At 42.8% G+C, this 21,981-nt stretch overlaps 1 protein-coding gene across 1 annotated transcript in view; it reads right to left on the bottom strand.

Moving 5' to 3' along the window:
* Positions 1 to 17,742, bottom strand: part of ano3 (anoctamin 3) — a 564,514-nt gene extending 546,772 nt beyond the window's left edge. The window contains exon 1 of the mRNA XM_078549540.1: positions 17,582 to 17,742. Coding sequence (XP_078405666.1) covers positions 17,582 to 17,729 — 148 coding nt within the window. The 5' untranslated portion in view covers positions 17,730 to 17,742. The remainder of the gene's footprint in view (positions 1 to 17,581) is intronic.
* Positions 17,743 to 21,981: the final 4,239 nt, after the last annotated feature.

Here is a 21,981-nt window from a genome sequence, read left to right as displayed (position 1 = left end):
CTGGTGAGGTGAAAAGTGAGGACAAGGAGGACCCTATCATGGTTCTGGGTGGTAGAGGAAGGTGTGAGGGCAGAGGCGAGGGAGATGGGTCGGACTTGGTTGAGGGCTCTGTCAACCACAGTGGGTGAGAAACCTCGGTTAAGGAAGAAGGAGGACATGTCAGAAGCATCGTTTTGGAAAGTGGCATCATCGGAACAGATGCGATGGCGGCGAAGGAACTGAGAGAATGGAATGGAGCCCTTACAGGAAGCGGGGTGTGAGGAGCTGTAGTCGAGGTAGAGTCAGTGGGCTTGTAATGGATATTGGTGGACAGTCTATCACCAGAAATGGAGACAGACAGGTGAAGGAAGAGGAGGGAAATGTCGGAGATGGACCATGTGAAGATGATAGAGGGGTGGAAATTGGAAGCAAAATTGATAAATATTTCCAGGTCCAGGCAAGGGCATGAAGCGTCACCGAAACAGTCATCGGTATACCGAAAAAAGAGTTGTGGGAGGGGGGCCGGAGTAGGACTGGAATAAGGAATGTTTCACATACCCCATAAAGAGACAAACATAACTGGGGCCCTTGCGGGTACCCATAGCCACACCTTTTATTTGGAGAAAGTGAGACAAGTTAAAGGAGAAATTGCTCAGTGATAGAACTAGTTCAGCCAGACAGAGGAGAGCGGTGGCGGATGGGGATTGTCCGGGCCTCTGTTCAAGGAAGAAGCGGAGAGCCCTCAGGCCATCCCGGTGGGGGATGGACGTGTAGAGGGATTGGTGAAGAGGAGGCGGTTGGGGACAGAGGACTGGAAATTGTTTATATGAGGCTGGGCATCAGAGGAATCGCAGGTGTAAGTGGGAAGATACTGGACAAGGGGAGAGAGAATGGAGTCAAGATAGGAAGAAATAAGTTCCGTGGGGCAGGAACAGGCTGATATGATCCGTCTGCCAGGACAGTGCTGATTGTGGATTTTGAGAAGTAGGAGATTGAATATTTTTCAGGGTTAACCCTGAATGGCCCAACCCATCATGAGTCTGAATGTCTTTCAGGCATCCTTTCAGCACAGGGTGTTAATCATTAAAATTGATCCTCATTATGACTATTTTGCACGCAAAAAAGAGGCAAAATGAGGTGCAATTCCTAGCCCCATGATTCTGAATTCAGTGTCAGCAAGGCTGTACACTGACACAAGAGACAAGACACTAGAATTAGGAGCAGGAATAGGCCATTTGGCCCCTTGAGCCTTTTCCATCATTTAATAAGATCATGGCTGATCTGACTGTGGCCGCAATTCCACTTTGCAGTCTACCCCCCATAACCCTTGACTCCCTTGCTGATCAAACATCTATCTAACTCAGCCTTGCATTTATTTAATGACCCAGCCTCCACTGTTCTGGGGAAGAGAATTCCACCGACTAACGACCCTCCGACAGAAAAAATGTCTCCTCATCTCAGTCTTAAATGGGAGACCCCTGATTTTTAAACTGTCTCCCCTGGTTCTAGACTCCCCCACAAGGGGAAACATCCCCCCCTGTCAAGTTCCCTCAGGATCTTATATGTTTCACTAAGACAATACGATAGCACACCGTGAGGAATGAGGAATATTAAAGATAACTCCTTTATCCCAATTAGAGGTATCATAATGGCCTTGTTTATCACTGCCATACACTTTGTTTACTGCTACAATATCTTTTCTATGAAATATATATTTTGATATAAGCCTTATGCTTAATTTATTCATTATTCCCTTGAACTAATGGTCTGTCACTGGTAATTCACTTAATTTGCTCTGCACTAAGTTTACATAAAAAGGTATACTTCTTGCATCAAGTTATTCTGACAGAGCTGCAAAGTAAATCCTCAGCATGGTGTTGCACAGTAAAGACACTGACAGCTAATATGGTCTTTATCAGGAAAGGCTGTGTTTAAAAGTTCAAAAGTCTGGATTTATACCTTCCACATTTTTGTCCATTTTTTGTTGTTCCATTGCCGTCAAATGAACCGCGCCACTAGGCTTCTGGGTTACGGCATAATAAATCAGGTCGACAGTTGTGAGTTTCGGAGCCAAATGATGCTGATAGATGATCAGAAGAAACAATAACATAGTACATAGAACATGCAGTGAATCGGGCGCCATTTCAGCTGAAATTTTAAATTCTAACCTTTGGTGCACTTTATCATTGTAAACACCAGGACCAAGAATGCTGGTTTTCACTCGACTGTATCAAAACGCTGAGACATTTAGAACTCCCCAGTTTTTTGCTTGGTGCATCTGGGTATAACAAGTTGACACTCCATGAATAATAGATGCCAAAATAATAGGAAGGACTGCATTTCTAGAGAGAGACACCTATGCATCAGGACATTATACTCCGATCATCACCTAGTAAGCCCCAGCTAATTTATGACTAGGGAAAGGAGGAATGAGAGATAGACCAAGAGAATGTCAGACGATAAAGCAACACAGAGGAGAACAGAGTGAAAAGAGCTTTTTCTAAAAGAGCAGACGACAAAACATGTAAGAGGTGAAGAAAATGTTAAAAGTCATGTATTTCTAAAAGGAAGGTTGTTTAACCAACCTTACTTAATTCTTTGAAGAAATAACAGTAACATCAGAGAATATAGCAAACGTGAGATTTCAGAAAGTCTTTGATAAGATGCCATATGAAAAAGAGTTATAACAAAGATCAGGGGATAATGAAATGAATTGAAAGATGTCCACAAAACAGAAACATACACATATATTAATGACAGCTGCTATGTTCTGAGAAGTTTTAGAATATTTTTGCTTTTTGTTTTGTACAGATGCTATTTAGCACTAAATATACATCAAAATAATTGGTCAAACACTTTTTTTAAATCTTCTTATTAAAGCAGCCAGTGAGGCACGGGGGGTATGTTTTCCTAACAGCCCCAGAGTGGGCAGTCTCCACCACACCCTGCAACCTCTACCCATTTTTCATATTTGACTGGGGGCACTTCCCGACCCACTGTGTTCCAGCAGGTCAGCACCAGGCGTCCTTGCCAGGCACAAAGTGGCACTTATGCACAAATGTCTTCCCTGTGGATTTTCTTGGCTTTTGCAAACGATCAACACAGCATGTTCACTTGTGTATCATTTGTGGTTTATGGGCCTTTCCCAATTTTGCAACAGCGGCTTGTCATGCAACAATTTATGCAATGGATTGTGGGCTATGGAGACCTCAATGCCTATTATTCCCATCACATTCCCAGCACTTCTTCTTTTTGACCTTGTAAATATTTAATATTGTCTCTCTCTGTGCCAATGTTTGATTTACAATCTGACCAGAACTAATTAGCTTCTGTTTTATTCATAATGGCGTAATTCAAGGCTCCAGAAGGCCAATTTATTTCATAATGGACCTAGTGTTAATGTTCCCCTTTACATAATTAACTTCAGATTAGTGTAGAACCAGTTAATCTCCATTTAGAAACTACAACCATTTCACAAAAATATAGATTTTTTTACGAGTTATATATGTCCATTGCACAGTTATACAGTTAATTTCAAGTTTTTAATTTTAACTCCACCTCTTTGATAGAAATCTAGCCATGGCGAGGGAGGGGGTTATGTGGAGAGACCTGGTGGAGGGGGGGATTTAGTGCTTGTGGTGCGGGGAGCTTACCCACCCCTTTTCCCGCCACAATTTTAAATTGCATGTGGCAAGGTCACCAGCCCAAAACTGGAAGTTCCTCTTTGAATGGGCAAATCAGGCTCAGTATGTGATTTCAGCCTGAGGTCTGAACAGGAGAGTAGTGATGGTTTCCTCACCTGGTCAAACCTGCCAAGAAACAGGGCCAGAGGAGGCCCATGAAGGGAAATTATCGATTTATTAACTGTGGGCCAGGAGAAGCAGGATTCCTACTCCAGGGCTCCACATAGGTCCCTTCTGCTTTGGGATCTCCTCCAAGCACCCCATCTACCCAGCTACCTTAGTGCTGGGTCCATCTCCCTGACTGCCTCCAACTGGCACAACTTTAATGACTGGACAACTGCTTCACTTGGGCCTTCCCACTTCCTTTCCCGGGTGACCACATCAACCTCTTTGTTACAGGCCCACCCGGGAACCACTCTCCCAACATGATCGGTCTTTTATACCAACGTAAACACTTCTGTTTGCATATAGAATCTTCTCAATCATTTGCACTTCCACATGACATATCCGCTAACTGCATCACATTTACAACAGGCTGAATTTTTGAAAAGAAAATAAACAAAAAAGAGCTCAGAACATTGTTTCCACAAAAAGAATTTGGCTCTGTTTAGGCTCATCTGGTACATCAAAGGTGTTACGGACCCATAACTCTGTTGCAAGTGCTACAACAAGCATGTTATTTGGACAAACTTCAAAGTTTTCTCTGATAATCCAAACTGTCATTGTTAGTGTCCAGGAGTTTCTGGTATGCACAGCCCATATTGTGACATCAATTCTACTTCCATTAAAATGTCTAAAAACCCTTCTTTAAACACCTGCTTTATGTTCACCGAGGATTGTAGACTAACCCGGTTGCATAACGGCCATTGGTATGATATTTTCAAGGTTTGGAGCAAAGGTAAAACTCACAAATAAATTAGAAGGGTTGATTTTACAAGGCTGGGACCACACTTGCCAAGGTCTCAGGTCGGTAAAATACAAAATCAAAGGCATCATCCAGTGTGTCTGATCTGCAATGCTTTTGAGGAAGAGGGCGAGGTGAGCTAGTTAGCTGTACATATGGGCAGCACAAGACACGCTATAGATTTTTATAGATTTTAATTGGTCCCACATTGCATTTTGGGGCCTTCTTTTTGTTCCTCCCTCAGCAGTACCATTGCAGCATATGGACTGCTCTAGCATGAAGAAGTAAGATTCTTTAAGGTGAGCCTCAATTATTAATCTTTGGTTTGAAAGGCAGTCTTTTTGTACCTTCATAAGCAATGAGTATGAGGTGTTTTTTTTTCAATTGCCAAGACATGCTAACAATGTGTTCACATCTCTGAGGAAAACAACTTGTTGAAATATTAACCATCTTTCATTCATCTTAATTTTCACAAAGCTTGTGTGAATTCACATAGTTTTAAAAGCCCAACATTAAAAGTAACGTTTTCCAAATCCTTTCCATAGAAAAATGGTGGAAAAGTCCTAAGGGGTGAGACTAGGCATGAGACATTCTGTTGTTTCTTCTTAATCAGACAAACATCAGCTCATAGTTATTATTTCATCTCTTTTTTCCTTTTTTTAATATTTGTTCATGGGATGTGAGCATTGCTGTCGAGGTCAGCATTTATTGCCCATCCCTAATTGCCCTTGCTCAGAGGGCATTTAAGCATCAGCCACATTACTGTGGGTCTGGAGTCACATGTAGGTCAGACCAGCAGCAAACAGCAGCAAAGGGTGGCAGATTTTCTTCCCAAAAGGGCATTAGTGAACGTGATGGGTTTTTATAACAATCGGCAATGGCTTCATGGTCATCATCAGACTTTTAATTCCAGGTTTTTATTGAAATCAAATTTCACCATCTGCCGCGGTGGGATTTGAACCCATGACCCTGGGTCCCTGGAATACCAGTCCAGTGGCAATACAACTGTGCTACTCCATCAGGGAGACAGTCAACTTCTGCTGCTGAAACCCCTCATTCATGCCTTTGTCACCTCTAGACACGACTATTCTAATCTTCTGTAAACTTGTCATTCAAAATGCTTGTACCAAAAGCAAAATTCTGCAGATTCTAGAGACCTGAAATCAGAACAAAAAGTGCTGGAGAAACTCAGCAGGTCACACAGCATCTGTGGAGAGAAACAAGAGTTTACATTTTAGGTCGATGACACATCATTTCTTGTTCTTATTTCTAGCAACAAATTCCTTTCAGCCATCAACCCTCTGCTCTGTGACCTACACCAGCCCCTTGCCCGGCAACATCACAACTTAAAAATTTCGGTCATTATTTTAAATCCCAACGTGGCTTTGCTCACCCACGTTCCCCACCCTTCACTCCCGTCTGTCTCCCTCTCGTTCTCCGTCTCCCTGTAACCTCCTCCAGTCCTACAGTGCTCCAAAATCTCTGCGTTCCTCCAAGTCTTTCCTCTTGCACATCTGTGATTTAAGTTGCTCCACCATTGGTGGCTGTGCGTTCAGCTGCCTGGGCTCTAGGCTTTGGAATTTCCTCCTTAAACCTTTCTACCCTTCTTTATTCTTTTAAGATGCTCCTTAAAGCTTTCCTCTTTGACCAAGCTTTTGGTTACCTGTCCTAATCCCTTACCAGTCTTGGTGCTAAATTCTGATTGATAACCTAGCCGTGAAGCACCATGGGATACTACTATCCTAAAGGCATTATATAAATGCAAGTTGCTGTTATTGAAGATATTCAATGCCAAAGTATAACATCCCTTCATGCACTGATGTGAAAAAAATTAATGCTTTATTGAGCATTACCCTAAGGCTACATGAAGAACTAGAAACAAAACTCCATACCAGCCTCGCACTTGAAAAGACAGATGATGCGATTTCTTTTTAAATAAACATTTCTATATTTTAATCGTATTTATTTTGGCAGCAGCTTCAAAACCAATTCAGAACAATGCAGACATGTAAATCTCTGCACATTTTTCATGTCCTATATGTTCTCTCAGGATAGGAAATACTCTCCATCAATACCAAGCTCTCACAAGCCTCAGCCAACCACAAAATTATTTATTTGCATTTTGCTCTGGAAGAATCCTTAGGAACCTAGTTTCAAATTCCATTGTTGATTCATATGTTTTTATTTTAAGGGGACATTCTCCCTAATTGAGTGCGTATGCACTGAAAGTACTGAGGACCATCAGTGAGTCTCAGTTAACGGGTTTTGAGTAAATTGCAAATAATATGTGACATTGATTTGAAGTAAAACAGTGAGTCTTTTCTGTTCTAAGTAGTTTCACAATCATACAGAAGTCCCAGCATCATGTCACCGCTGTATCCTTTTGGTTGCAATACCATTAGATTTTGTTTATGCTAAGCTGTACTGTAGTACAGTATAATTGTTGCAATCTGGACAGGATATTGATGTCTTGCTCACGCATATCTCTACAATCTCTCCAGATACAGATCAAGTTAACGCTGGATGAGGCTTGATATGGTTGGAGCTGTATCCTGAATTATTCTGGGGTAAGATGAGCTGTATAGAGCAATAGGCTTGGTCAGAGTTGCGTAGTTTAAGAGGCATGTCTTATGGAATGTGTAATAAGGCAGGTTTAATAAATGATCTCAGAGTAAAAGATCCCCTGGGAAACAGTGACCATAACATGGTAGAATTTAGCATTCAGTCTGAGAGAGAGAAACTTGGGTCGGAAAAAACTGTGCTAAACTTAAATAAGGGTAATTACAAAGGAATGAGGGCAGAATTGGCTGGAGTGGACTGGGAAGGGAGTTTAGCAGAAAAGACGGTTGATTAACAACGGCAGGCGTTTAAGAAAATAGTTCATGACTCACACCAAAGATATATCCCAGTGAGGAAGAAGGATTCAAGGAAGGAGATAAACCAACCATGGTTAACCAAGAGATTTAAGGATAGTATCAAATTGAAATAAAAAAGATACAATGTGGCAAAGATTAGTGGCAAACCAACAAAAGGTGATCAAAAAAAAAATAAAGAGGGAGAAAATAAACTTTGAGAATAAACAAGCAAGTAATATAAAAAATGGACACTTAGAGCCTCTTTAAATATATAAAAAGGAAGAGAGAGGCAAAAGTAAACATAGGCCTCTTAGAGAATGAGGCTGTAGAAATAATAATGGGAAACCAGGAAATGGCAGAAGAGTTGAATAAATATTTTGCATCAGTCTTCACGGTAGAAGGCATGAAAAGCATTCCAAAAGCATTCCTAAATAATCAAGGGGCAAAAAGGGGGGGAGAAAATAAATTCTGTAACTATCACTAGAGAAAAAGTAATAGGGAAACTAATGGGGCTAAAGGCCAAAAAGCCCCCTGGACCTGATAGGTTGCACCCTGGGATATTAAAGCAAGTAGCTACACAGGTAGTGGGTGCACTGGTAGTAATCGTCCAAGAATCCTTAGATTTTGGAAAAATCCCAGGGGATTGGAAGCTGCCTGTGTAACGCCCTTATTCAAAAAGGGAGAGAGATAATTAACAGGTACCTTTAGGCCAGTTTGCTTAACATCTGTCATTGGGAAAATGTTAGAGTCTATTATAAAAGATGTAATAGCAGAACACTTAGAAATGCATAATATGATCAAGCAGGGTCAGCATGGCTCCGTGAAGGGGAAATCATGCCTGACAAACATATTAGAATTCTTTGAAGAGGTAACAAGCAGGATAGATACAGGAGAACCAGTAGAGGTAATATATTTGGATTTCCAAAAGGCATTCGATAAGGTACCACAGATAAGGCTACTTAATAAGATAAGAGCACATGGTTTTGGGGGTAGCATATTAGCATGGATAGAGAATTGGCTAACTAGTAGAAGACAGAGTTGGCATAAGGGGGGCAATTTCAGGATGGCAACCTGTAACTAGTGGAGTACAACAGGAATCAATGCTGGGGCCACAATTATTTACAAATATATTAATAGCTTAGATGACAGAAGTGAATGTACTATCACCAAGTTTGCAGGTAACACAAACATAGGTGGGAAGGCAAGTGGTGAGGATAGCGCAAAGAGTCTACAGAGGGATATAGACAGGTTAAGTGAATGGGCAGAAACTTGACAGATGGAATATAATGCGAGGGTATGCACTTTGGCAGGAAGAATAGAGGAGCTGAATATTACTTAAATGGAGAAAGGCTGCAGAAAGCTGTAGCACAGAGGGATTTGGGAGTCCTTGTGCATGAATCCCCAAAAGCTAACATACAAGTTCAGCAGGTAAAGGCAAATGGAATGTTGGCCTTTATTTCAAAGGGAATGGAGGATAAAAATAAAGAAGTCTTGCTAAAACTATACAAGGCACTAATTAGACCACACCTAGAATACTGTGAACAGTTTTGGTCCCCTTATCTAATAAGATATATTGGAGACAGTCCAGAGAAGTTTCACTAGGTTGATCCCGGGTAAGGAGGGATTTTCTTATGAGGAGAGGTTGAATAGGTTGGGCCTGTACTCATTGGAATTTAGAAGAATAAGAGGTGACCTCATTGAAACATATAAGATTCTTATGGGGCTTGACAGGGTAGATGCTGAAAGGTTGTTTCACCTTGTGGGAGAGTCTAGGACCAAAGGGCATAATCTCAGAGTAAGGGGTCATCCATTTAAGACAGAGATGAGGAGGAATTTTTTTCTCTCAGAGGGTAGTGAATCTGTGGAATTCTTTATTGCAGACGGTTGTAGAGGCTGGGTCATTAAGTATATTCAAGGCTGAGATAGACAGATTTTTAATCAGTAAGGGAATCAAGGGTTATGGGGAAAAGGCAGGAAAGTAGAGTTGAAGATTATCAGATCAGCCATGATCTAATTTAATGGTGGAGCAGACTCGATGGGCTGAATGGGCTACTTCTGCTCCTATGTCTTATGGTCTTACTATGGTGTTATGGAACTGTCGGTATGGTCCCTGCCTCTAAGTCAGAAACTCTGAGATGAGTCCTACCCCAGTAGTTGACGGCCACAGAAGTTGCATTCATAACAGCCAAACAGTTGATTATCAACCTGCAAATCCTTCCAAATAATGTGGCCGCGATTTGTGGTCAGCCATGTGATGGAAAGAAAGCTGGTGCCTCTACCATGACTATCCATCGCTCCAGACTGCAACATGCATGTACAAGTGCATGTTGCCACAGCAACTTGGGTTCCCTGAGTGGAACTATGACACACCACCACCATGTAGTTTAAACTAGTAGAACATACCGAATGGAATCATAAAATTGTACAGGTCAGAAGGCCATTTGATCCATCACATTTGTGCCGGTTATTGGGATAATAGCAAAAATTTAAAAAACACATGACATTAAAATAAAAACAAAGTGCTAGAAATACTCAGCGGGTCTGGCAGCCTCTGTGGGGAGAGGAAAGTTTCAGGTCAATGACCCTTAGTCAGAGATTAAACTCTGTTTCTCTATCCACGAAGTGTTTGCAGCATTTTCTGTTTCTATTTCAGATTTTGAGTATCTGTAGTATTTTGCTTTTTAGCACATGACACTGCATCTCCTCCAACAAGCTTATGAAGCAGGATAATCCCTCTGCACCTTGTCCAAATGTAGACCCAAACGTAGCTGTTTTTTTTTGTATTTAGTCATTGACGGTTTGCGGGCATCACTTTCTAGAACAGGATTTATTGCCCATCCCTAATTGCCCTTGGGAAGGTGGTGGTGAGCTGCCTTCTTGAACCGCTGCGGTCCATGCCGTGTAGGAACACCCACAGTGTTGCTAGGAAGGGAGCTCCAGGATGTAGATCCAGCGACAGTGAAAGAACAGCTGATATAGTTCCAAGTCAAGATGGTGTGTGACTTGGAGGGGAACTTGTGGGTGTGGGCGTTCCCATGCACCTGCTGCCCTTATCATTCTAGGTGGTAGAGGTTGCAGGTTTGAAAAGTGCTGACGAAGGAGCCTAGGTGAGTTGTGGCAGTGCATCTTGTAGATGGTACACACTGCAGCCACTGTGTGTCAGTGGTGGAGGGAATGAATGTTTAAGATGATGGATGGGGTGCCAATCAAGCAAGCTGCTTTGTCCTGGATGGTGTCAAGCTTCTTGAATGTTGTTGGAGCTGCACTCATTCAGGCAAGTGGAGAGTATTCCACCACACTCCTGACTTGTGTCTTGTAGATGATGGACAGGCTTTGGGTAGTCAGGAGGTGACTTACTTCCTGCAGAATTCCCAGCCTCTGACCTGCTCTTGTAGCCACAGCATTTATATGGCTAGCCCAGTTCAGTTTCTGGTCAATGGTAACCCCCAGGATGTTGGTAAGGAGGTTTTCACAGCCTTTTGCTTCTCATCAGCCTCCTATTTCCAAAACTCTGACAGCCTACAGTGTCAGTTTTTAGTTGAAACTGCCCCTGTTGAGGCCCAAAAGTATCCCTCCTCAGTAGACTGTAATATTCCAACCAGTGCAACCATTCTGCGGATGCTGGTCCACTCTCAAAGGAAAAACAAACTATGGCATCTCTTATGATCTCAGGACACTACTTTACAGCCAATGAAGTGTGCTTTCAAGTGTAGTACCTGTTCAAATGTAGGAAATGTAATGCCAAACTGCATACAGTAAATTCTGACAAATGGAAATATAACGATCAGATAATCTCCTTTAATGATATTGGTTGAAAGAGTACTATCGGCCAGGACACTGGGGAGAACTCCCCTGCCCTTCATTTCAAGATTACTTCCCAGAGGTAATCTTCATTTGCTTGGTCCGGCACAGCGCTCTTCTTTAATTTATTGCTTTTCAAAAATTGGATAACGTTATGCACTATTTAATCTTCTGCTCTTTGAAAAAGAGTTGAAGGTCTCTTCAGGCAGTACAGTGGCAATATATTAATTGCTCTATTATACTGCTGCTTTCTGATCAACACAAAGCAATGTCAGACCTGCATCTACATGAATGCAGAAGTTCAACTCAGAAGTCAGGCTGGCAATCTGCCTTCTTTGCCCAACCAGGCCAAATGGTGTGAGATGACTATTAAGAGATTACCACACATTGGTGCTAATATAATTTTGGCTTAGCCAAGTCTAAAGAGCTCCTGAACACCCCAACTTTTTTAATGTGTTTCTCAATAAAGTTAACATTAGGAGGGATCCAACACTTGCAAAACTTTTCTAAAATTATAACTTAACCAGCTGTTGACTGAAGCTCTGAACATTCATGCACAGAGATGTAGAGTTCTGCTGTCACCAATAAAGTGCTAGGCACAGCTGGCAAAGCAAAATATCTGCTGGCTGCACATCACACTGTATAGCTGACAATTTCAAAACAGTGTCTATAGCTTTAAGGCAGCCTGAGTCACATTCTGCGCCTTACTTTGAATATGCACTGGGGTCAGCCTATTCTGCCCGTTTACAGCAATTTGAGACACCCGCCAAACTATATTCTATACATACACCGTTACTCAAAAGCTGGTGTTATTTTGCACAGTATTTTATTCACAATTGTGGTACAATGAATGCATGAGATTCCCACTCCAGCATGGGTGGATTCGAGCCCCTCTACAAATAGGGCCCTTGTATAATTTATTTGCAGGGAATGAACTTCAACAAAATTTCTTTGCTTGACTATTACAGTATTTGTAGTAAGAAAGCATAGTCTGATATTTCTCTGGGTTATGAAGCTCAGTCATAAACATGCAATAACATTTAAGCTGTCTGCCTTATCGATATTTCTACCAGCCTAAACATTCATTCCCTCCAACACTGGTGCACTATGGCTGCAACGTGTGCTATCCACAGGATGCACTGCAGCAACTCAAGGCTTCTATGGCCTTTCCCATCTCGTAGCCCCCATAATCTAGAAGAACAAGGGCAGCTGATATATAGGAACATCATTGTATGTCTTCAATAGGATTCTGTTCCAATATAAAATATAAAATTTTTGCAGGCAAAGGGAATCAGTTATATTTTGAACAACTAAGGAAAGAAAAACATTATTGCCATTTTCTCTTTGACTTCATCCCTCAGGTGAGCATTTACAGGCTCTCATTTCAATGTGGGCACTACTGATGTGCCCTATAGACATAGTCCAAATGCCTCCTTCTCAGGACTCAGGGAAAGTTCAGCATCTTTCTTCACTGGTGCACTTAGGTCCTGCTCTGACACAGGGTTGGTGGAACAGAGTGAGCAGAATTTTGGCTTGATATTGTACTTATAACTTCTAGGCCTATGCACACAGTTTAAGTTCACACCCTCGCGATGACCTGTTTCATGTCTTAAACATGTATCGCCTGAAATTTTAACAAAGCAAGTGTACTCCTCTTGCCTTCCGGTTATCTCTTGATACAAAGCAATGGGACCTTGACAGTCGACTATTTCATAATACAGGTTTTACAATTTGTGCTGATATTTTCAAAACAGTATGCATGTTGTTATGAAGCACATGAGAACCTTGGACTTAAACACTGTTTAATAATAGTGGAACATTCCTTGAACTTGTTAAGACTTTTGGAAACAAAATAACCACTCAAAATTTTTGATAGTTTTAAAATATATCTAATTTTCCTCAATATATTTTCTGTAATAAGATTTTTGGAATCTAGTGGCATGGCCATTGTATTTTGTTTATTTTCTACTAGACTGGTCACTCTACATTGAAAGGGTCAAGTTATCTAATGCGCCAAAAAAAAGAGAGAAGTTAGGAGAAATGTTTTTACGCAGGGGAATTTATTGGAGCATGGCAAGTTTTATTTGACACAAAGAGCATTGCATGTTTTTAAAGAAGAGCAGATCAACATTTGAAACAGGAGAGAGGATAATGTGAGACCAGGCCTGAAAGACTGATTGTCTCCCAGTGTGCCTTAGACTTCTAGGGCTCCAGGTTAGTAAATCAGCTCTGCACAAAATCATTCATTTACGAAAGAAAATAAAAAGAAAGAGAAAAGAAATGAAAAAGGAAAGAATGAAATGAAGAAATGAAATGTAAGTAAGACATGCAAAAAAGAAAGAAATGAACGAAATGGAGGAATGAAGAAATGAAAGAACAAACTTGTATAAATATAGCAGCTTTCATCATCTTAGGACTTTCCAAAACAAGTTACAGTCATTGAAGTAGTTTTGAAATGTAGTCATTGTTCTAATGTGCCTTGCACTTCAGCCTAATGAGTATGTGCTTCTCTTGGATACCGTATATACTTGTATAAAAGTCCAGTTTCTGAGGCTAAATTTTTAGTAAAAAAGTAGGGGGTCAACTTATACCTGAGTAATATTTTGGAGCGGCTGAAATCCACCCTCTTCCATCGTCTTGCTGTTGCAGAGTTGCCAGGTCGAAGATTATTCTGCAAATTTTCACTGACGTATTTTGCAACTTCGTCTTCCAACAGCGGCCACATGCTAGGCTTCCCTCTGTTTGCGCATTTATTCTTAAGCATTTGCCTAAGCTGTGTTTAGAGCTTCCTCCATTCTTTATCATTCTTCTCCGTTATCTCGAAATCTCTAGCTCCTGCACAATCATTTGTCTGCTCTGAAATCTCAATGACTTTAATTTCCACTGGGCTAGGACTGGCGGGAACGCTGCATGCACCGGTGGAGTAGTAGCCTTGACATCACGTGTTGACATGTGCAGGCACGAGGAGCTGAACAGCCGCCTACAATGGTGTCCTATTCTATGGTTCTTTCTAGTGGGTTTACACCAGGATGAGTTTGACTTCAGCAGCGAGCGGGTGGTAAGTACAAAGAGTTTGGGCTTTTTGGCTAAAAGTGAGGGGTCAACTAATACACATGGTATGTGAAAAATGAATGATTCTTTGGTCAAAAATTGGGAAGGTGACCATTTCTCAAGCATATATGAAATTTTGAATCATCAGAGTCCAACACCTTTTCTGCCAAGTGGAATTCAATGCTCCCTCCAACATTTATCTGAACAGACATGGTCTCTCAAAATTAAGTTAATTTGTTGAGCTTTCACTGTTTCCACATCAAGGACAGTGCCAAAGCCCAAGTTTCACTGAAAACCACATCCACATGAAAGCACATGGAACAATCAGGATTACACTGTAACCTAACAGCTCATTTTTAATAACTTCTATCTTGCAATGGGAGTAAGCAGACGAAGAATTAAACTCTTCACACAGACATGGTGTTCATCTACAGGTACACGTACACCACAGCAGTTACTGACCTGAGACAGACAGTAGCAAGCCAGGTTCCAGCCCAGCAGAACCATTCATTCATCCCTTGACTCCAGCTGAGATGAAATTGGTAAAATCTGAGATGCCTGAGTGAGCAGAGCTGTCACCCGACGGTTAAAAATACAAATATTTAGACTGTGGCTGTGATGAGGGAAAAATCCCTGCTCTCTAAACATTTAAGTTGAAATCAAATATATGGCCAGTTGTCCTTCAGGCCCATGTAATGCAGGACACTGTACTGAACTTAAACTCTGAGGTGTCGTAGGACAAGGAATTCTCAGGAAATAGGGGAATACTATTAATAGAGCACTGGGGAAACTATTCACAGAGGGCACTCGGGAGATCTCCTGAATTCCTATTTAGCTCGCCCACTTCTGCCATGTCAGCAAAGTTTCGCTGCATCTGACTCCGGATTTTCACTGCAAGTTTAGCATTGATGCAATTGATGCATTGATTGCTTCATGCCAACCATTGCAACCTTGCAATGGGCATATGCACCTTTGGAGAGGGCATTAGTTTCTGACAACAGATATCTTGTTTAGTTGTTAGATCCTTCTGAATTTGAGGTACTTTAATTGTCGCACTTAACTCTAATCAAGGGCTCGCCACTGACTATGAAGTAAGCTGCCTGCAAAGATCAGTGATCTCTCAGTGCCATGGTTTTCCCCTTTCTCAAAAGCAACTTAAATCTGGCACCAAATCGAGGGGGGTGCCTTGTCAGGTGTCAGCATGCCAGAAAAGCAGCCAAACATATTGAATTATTCACACACAGCAAACTAGGAAGTTAAAAGTACTTCACTCCGAATTTAAAATTTCAGGTAGCGAAGCAAATGATTATGGATTTAAAATAATTGGCAAAAGGACTAAATGCGATGTGAGGAATTTTTTTTTCACCCAAAGGGTGGTTGAGAATCTGGAAGGAACCTCCTGAAAGGGTAGTGGAGGCAGGTTCGATCGAGGTATTCAAAAGGGAATTGGATTGCTACCGGAAAAGAGAGAATGTGCAAGGTTATGGGGATAAGGCAGGGGAGTGGGACTCGCTGGAATGCTCTTTCAGAAAGGCAGTGCAGACTCGATGGGCCAAATGGCCTCTTTCCACACTGTAAAGATACTGTAAAACTAAATTAAAGGTAAACAACTTTTTACAAAAAAAGAAAAAAAGATACATATTTAAGAAAAGATGTGTAGGAAGTTTTTTTTTATCATTATGGCGAAAGTCAACATTCACAAATATAAAATTACCTCCTCAGGGCCAATGAGGACATTTAGCGGTAATTATGACATTGGTATGCCATTAAAAACACCTCATTCAACAAGGCACAACTTTTTCCAAGGGTTTTTATAGGGAGACTAAGAATATAAGATTGGAAGTTCATGTCAATTCAATTGATTTCCTGTTGATTGCTGTCTGAAGGTGGAATAGGAGGTATGCCTCAACAGCGCACCCTCTGGTGAAAGGTAGAATCACTGGGAGCAATTTCCAGAGTTTTGCTGTCAGTTTCAGTGATGTAATGATGGCGGATGCTGGCAGTTTTACTGTCATTACTATTGCAAAATCCACACCATGGTATTTTCTTCACAGACTAGTTACACCCACCCCTGTTCTACAGTTGCCAGGCTACCAGATTGTTCCTTGTCTGCTGCACCACCTCTGGTTTCCATTGGGTGATTCAAGAGGGTTGCCATTGGGTTACCTCATTCCATGTTTATTTTTACCCAGGTTTACAGCTTTCTTTTTTTGAGGGGTTTGTGAGATGGCTACTTCCAAATTCCCAATTCCGTCATGGCTTTGTATGTATTCTCTGGAATTTTTTTTTTCATTTACAGGGCGTGGGCGTCGCTGGCTAGGCCATCATTTATTGCCCATCCCTAATTGCCCTTGAGAAGGTGGTGGTGAGCTGCCTTCCTGAACCACTGCAGTCTATGTGGTGTAGGTACACCCACAGTGCTGTTAGGGAGGGAGTTCCAGGATTTTGACCCAGCGACAGTGAAGGAACGGTGATATATTTCCAAGCCAGGATGGTGAGTGGCTTGGAGTGGCCTTGTTGAGTCAAATGCTTAGGTCAATACCAGGTGGTCAACCGGTTTAATTCTTATTAGATATTTTGTAGCAATTTTATATAAGCGGCTTGCTAGGCCATTTCAGAGGGCAGATAGGAGTTAATCACATTGCTGTGGGTCTGGAGTTATATGTAGGTCAGGCCGGGTAAGAACAGGAGATTTCCTTCCCTAAAGAACAAAAGTGCACCAGATGGGTCTTTATGAAAAGCGGGTAGCTTTGTGGTCACCATTGCTGACAACAACTTTGTTTTGATTTCAGAAGTATTCAGTTCATTGAATTTAAAGCCCTGCCTGGAGCTCATTCATGTTAGGCCTGCAGATTACTACAAAACTACTTACTATCCCCATAAAATGGAAAAATGGGGTCCAGTTTACAGGAGTACAGGGGACTGGTTTGTAATGCTCCAGTAACTTAATTCACTCCATGCATCATATTTTAAGCAACGTCTATAATCGAAGTAAATCCCAAACAATACTACTTACTTAAAACAAACTAGAATCCACATTCTTTTTGGTGACATTATAGAACATGTTTTTTTTTAAATAAAAAAAAAGACATCTGCCATTATTGGGATGTTTTACTTTAAGATACTTTGGAACTTTTCTGAAGCAGTTGAATGCAACAGGATTTGACTCCCCGCTTGGGGTTTGCAATAGAGAGCTCCACAGCTCCACAAGAACACAAGTTTTACGGTTAGACTCCGCAAACAATGTGTGCTGGCTCCTTTCTTATTGTTTTTCTCTCTCTCTCTCTCTATCTCACTGGGGTACTCACCTACATGAACCGAGAGCGATGGGGAAGGAGACTGAAACCCATGGTGAAAGTTTGGAGTGAATACACCACTTGAAGCTGCCAGGTCCGGTTTGGAGATTGACCTGTACTCGATCTTCTTGGTCTCCAGCTCGCTGAGTTCAACATCCATCTCTCAGGTGCGATACACACATCGAGGAGATCCCCCCATTGGAGTGTGCGGACCCGCGGGGTTTAAGTCGGTTGCATTGCCGGCTGAGCTGCGATGGAGAAAGTTACCCACTCCCGGATAACAGGAGAGCAGGTCATGCACTTGAGGTCCTCCAGCTCGACAAGAGGGGGGCTCGTCAATCCGCGCTGAGGTTTTCTTTTTTGGCATCAGGATGTAGCCACAACGCAGGAGAGAACTAACAGCAACTTATCCATCAGCCCAGCGTGAACTTCAGACCCATCGCCGGACCGGGGAGGAGGGAGAGGGAGGGAGGAGGTGGAGAAGGGAGGGAAGGGGAGGAGTGGGGGGATTGAGGGTAAAAGGCCAGCCCCTGAGGTCTCCACAGGCAGCTTTGTGAAGCACTAGTCCGCCTCCCGAGAGCTCTGCTGGCGAAGACTCATCCGAACCTTCTCTTCTAGGAACTCATGGTACATTTTGGCTGCATGTTCCATGCACTGGGGGAAGCTCAACCAGTCGACATCGTTAACCAGCTGGTAAATGCCTAGTGGAAGCTTCGACCTAAACCCCACAGCATCAGCAATCGATGTGAGCTGCTTTTTTAATTCATGCCAAATATAATGTAAACGGCCGCGAGTAATTGTCTCACTTGGAGAGAGAGAGAGACGGGGTTTGATTCACTGAGTGAACTACATATATTTGCATGATACAAATCATCACAGGAGAGTGAATTCTTCTCGTCATTGTTCCAGTTGAAGAATAATTTACGGGCAGGGATTGAAAAGCAAAAGGTGAATTTCCAAAGGCTCTAATCCGCCAGATTGCACTGAGTGGCTGTGGGTTCAGTTATCCAGCATTTCGGGCGCCTGCCTAGCACAGGGTGAGCAGGTGTCCCTTGGCTTCTCCAGAATCTCTTGAGTTTCCAAAGTAGATTCTTCCAGGCCAACGGCTCCTCAGAATCCAAAGTCCAACTTTCACCTTCATGAAGGGACAGTTGGGAACCTTCACTTCCCTTCGAAGAAAGCTGAAGAAAAATAAGAGGTATGGGCCCTGACAATATTCCATTATTGTGCTCCAGAACTTGCCACCCACCGCCCCCTTAGCCAAGCTGTTCCAGCGCAGCTACAACATTGGCATCTACCAGACTATGTGGAAAATTGCCAAGGTGTCTCCATTATACACAAAGCAGGACAAATCCAACCCGGCCAATTACCGCCCCATCAGTCTAATCTCGAACATCAGTAAAGTAATGAAAGGGGTCATCAACAGTGCTATCAAGCGGCACTTGCTTAGCAAAACCTGTTAACTGGCACCCAGTTTGGGTTCTGCCAGGGCCACTCAGCTCCTGACCTCATTACAGCCTTTGTTCAAACATGGACAAAAGAGCTGAACTCCTGAGGTGAGGCAAGAGTCACTACCCTTGACATCAATAGCGCATTTGACCGAGTGTGGCATTAAGGAGCCCTAGCAAAACTGCAGTCAATGGGAATCAGGGGGAAAACTTTCCACTGCACAAAGGGAGATGGTTGTGGTTGTTGGAGGTCAGTCATCTCAGCTCCAGGACATCACTGCAGGAGTTCCTCAGGGTAGTGTCCTAGGCCCAACCACCTTCAGCTGCTTCATCAATGACCTTCCTTCCATCATAAGGTCAGAAGTAGGGATGTTCGTCGATGATTGCACAATGTTCAGTACCATTGGTGACTCCTCAGGTACTGAAGCAGTCTATACCCAAACGCAGCAAGACCTGGACAATATTCAGGCTTGGGCTGACAAGTGGCAAGTAGCATTCACGCCACACAAGTGTCAGGCAATGACCATCTCCAACAAGGGAGAAACCAACCATCGCCTCTTGATGTTCAATGGCATTACCATCACTGAATCCCCCACTATCAACATCCTGGGGGTTACCATTGGCCAGAAACCTGAACTGGACTAGCCATATAAATACTAAGATAAAAGCAAAAAACTGCGGATGCTGGAAATCCAAAACAAAAACAAAAATACCCGGAAAAACTCAGCAGGTCTGACAGCATCTGCGGAGAGCAATACAGTTAACGTTTCGAGTCCGAATGACTCTTCATTGGAACTAAGGAAAAATAGAAGAGAGGTGAAATATAAACTGGTTTAAGGGGGGTGGGACAGGTAGAGCTGGAAAGAGGGCCAGTGATAGGTGGAGATTGCCAAAAGATGTCATAGACAAAAGGACAAAGAGATGTTGACGGTGGTGATATTAGCTAAGAAATGTGCTAATAGGTGACATTAAGGGTAGAAAGCAGGATGAGCAAGGTACAGATAGCCCTAGTGGGGGTGGCGTGGGGGGAAGGGATCAAAATAGGCTAAAAGGTAGAGATAAAACAATGGATGGAAATACATTTAAAAATAATGGAAATAGTTGGGAAAAGAAAAATATATATAAATTATTGGAAAAAAGGAGTTCGGAAAGGGGGTGGGGATGGAGGAGAGAGTTCATGATCTAAAGATGTTGAACTCAATATTCAGTCCAGAAGGCTGTAAAGTGCCTAGTCGGAAGATGAGGTGCTGTTCCTCCAGTTTGCATTGAGCTTCACTGGAACATTGCAGCAGGCCAAGGACAGACATGTGGGCATGAGAGCAGGGTGGTGTATTGAAATGGCAAGCGACAGGGAGGTCTGGGTAATACTTGCGGACAGACCAAAGGTGTTCCGCAAAGTGGTCACCCAGTCTGCGTTTGCTCTCCAATGTAGAGGAAACCGCATTGGGAGCAGCGAATGCAGTATACTAAATTGAGGGAAGTGCAAATGAAATGCTGCTTCACTTGAAAGGAGTGTTTGGGCCCTTGGACGGTGAGGTGGGGGGACGTAAAGGGGCAGGTGTTGCACCTTCTGCAGTTGCATGGGAAGGTGCCGTGGGAGGGGGTTGAGGTGTAGGGGGTGATGGAGGAGTGGACCAGGGTGTCCCAGAGGGAACAATCCCTGCGGAATGCCGCCCCCTACACCTCAACCCCCTCCCACGGCACTTTGCAGTCTTCCGGACTGAATATTGAGTTCAACAACTTTAGATCATGAACTCTCTCCTCCATCCCCACCCCCTTTCCGATCCCCCTTTTTCCAATAATTTATATATATTTTTCTTTTCCCAACTATTTCCATTATTTTTAAATGTATTTCCATCCATTGTTTTATCTCTACCTTTTAGCCTATTTCGATCCCTTCCCCCTACTCCACCCCCACTAGGTCTATCTGTACCTTGCTCATCCTGCTTTCTACCCTTAATGTCACCATTAGCGCATTTCTTAGCTAATATCACCACCGTCAACATCTCTTTGTCCTTTTGTCTATGACATCTTTTGGTAATCTCCACCTATCATTGGTCCTCTATCCAGCTCTACCTGTCCCACCCCACTTAAACCAGCTTATATTTCACCTCTCTTCTATTTTTCCTTAGTTCTGATGAAGTCATTCGGACTTGAAACGTTAACTGTGTTCCTCTCCGCAGATACTGTCAGACCTGCTGAGTTTTTCCAGGCATTTTTGTTTTTGTTTTAACCATATAAATACAGTGGCTACAAGAGCAGGTCAGACGCTAGGAATCCTGTGGCAAGTAACTCATCTCCTGACTCCCAAAGCCTGTCCACCATCTATAAGGCACAAGTCAGGAGTGTGATGGAATACTCCGCACTTGCCTGGATGAGCACAGCTCCCACAACAGTCAAGAAGCTTGATACTGTCCAGGACAAAACAGCCCACTTGATTGGCATCACATCCACAAACATTCATTCCCTCCACCACCGAAGCACAGTGGCAGCAGTGTGTACCATCTGCACTGCAGAAACTCACTAAGCCTCCTTAGGCAGCGCCATCCAAACCTATGACCGCTACCAACTAGAAGGTCAAGGACAGCAGATGGAAGGGAACACCACCACCTAGGAGTTCCCCTCCAAGTCACTCACCATCCTGACTTGGAAATATATCACCGTTCCTTCACTGTCGCTGGGTCAAAATCCTGGAACTCCCTCCCTAACAGCACTGTGGGTGTACCTACACCACAGGGACTTCAGCGGTTCAAGAAGGCAGCTCACCACCACCTTCTCAAGGGAAACTAATGTTGGCAATAAATGCTGGCCCAGCCAACGAAGTCCACATCCCATGAATGAATACAAAAAAAGTTTACCAAGTTCCTCTGTACTGTTGGCAATCTTTCCCAAAGTCATTTATGTACTAATTGCAGTTACACAGTTGCCAACATGAGTATTCTCTTAAGGTCAACTCCTAAGGCC

This window comes from Cetorhinus maximus, chromosome 9 (genome assembly GCF_964194155.1).
Source record: "Cetorhinus maximus chromosome 9, sCetMax3.hap1.1, whole genome shotgun sequence".
Taxonomy (NCBI): Eukaryota; Metazoa; Chordata; class Chondrichthyes; order Lamniformes; family Cetorhinidae; genus Cetorhinus; species Cetorhinus maximus.
Note: the sequence above shows the minus strand (reverse complement) of the source record. Positions and strands in the feature narration are given on the sequence as shown.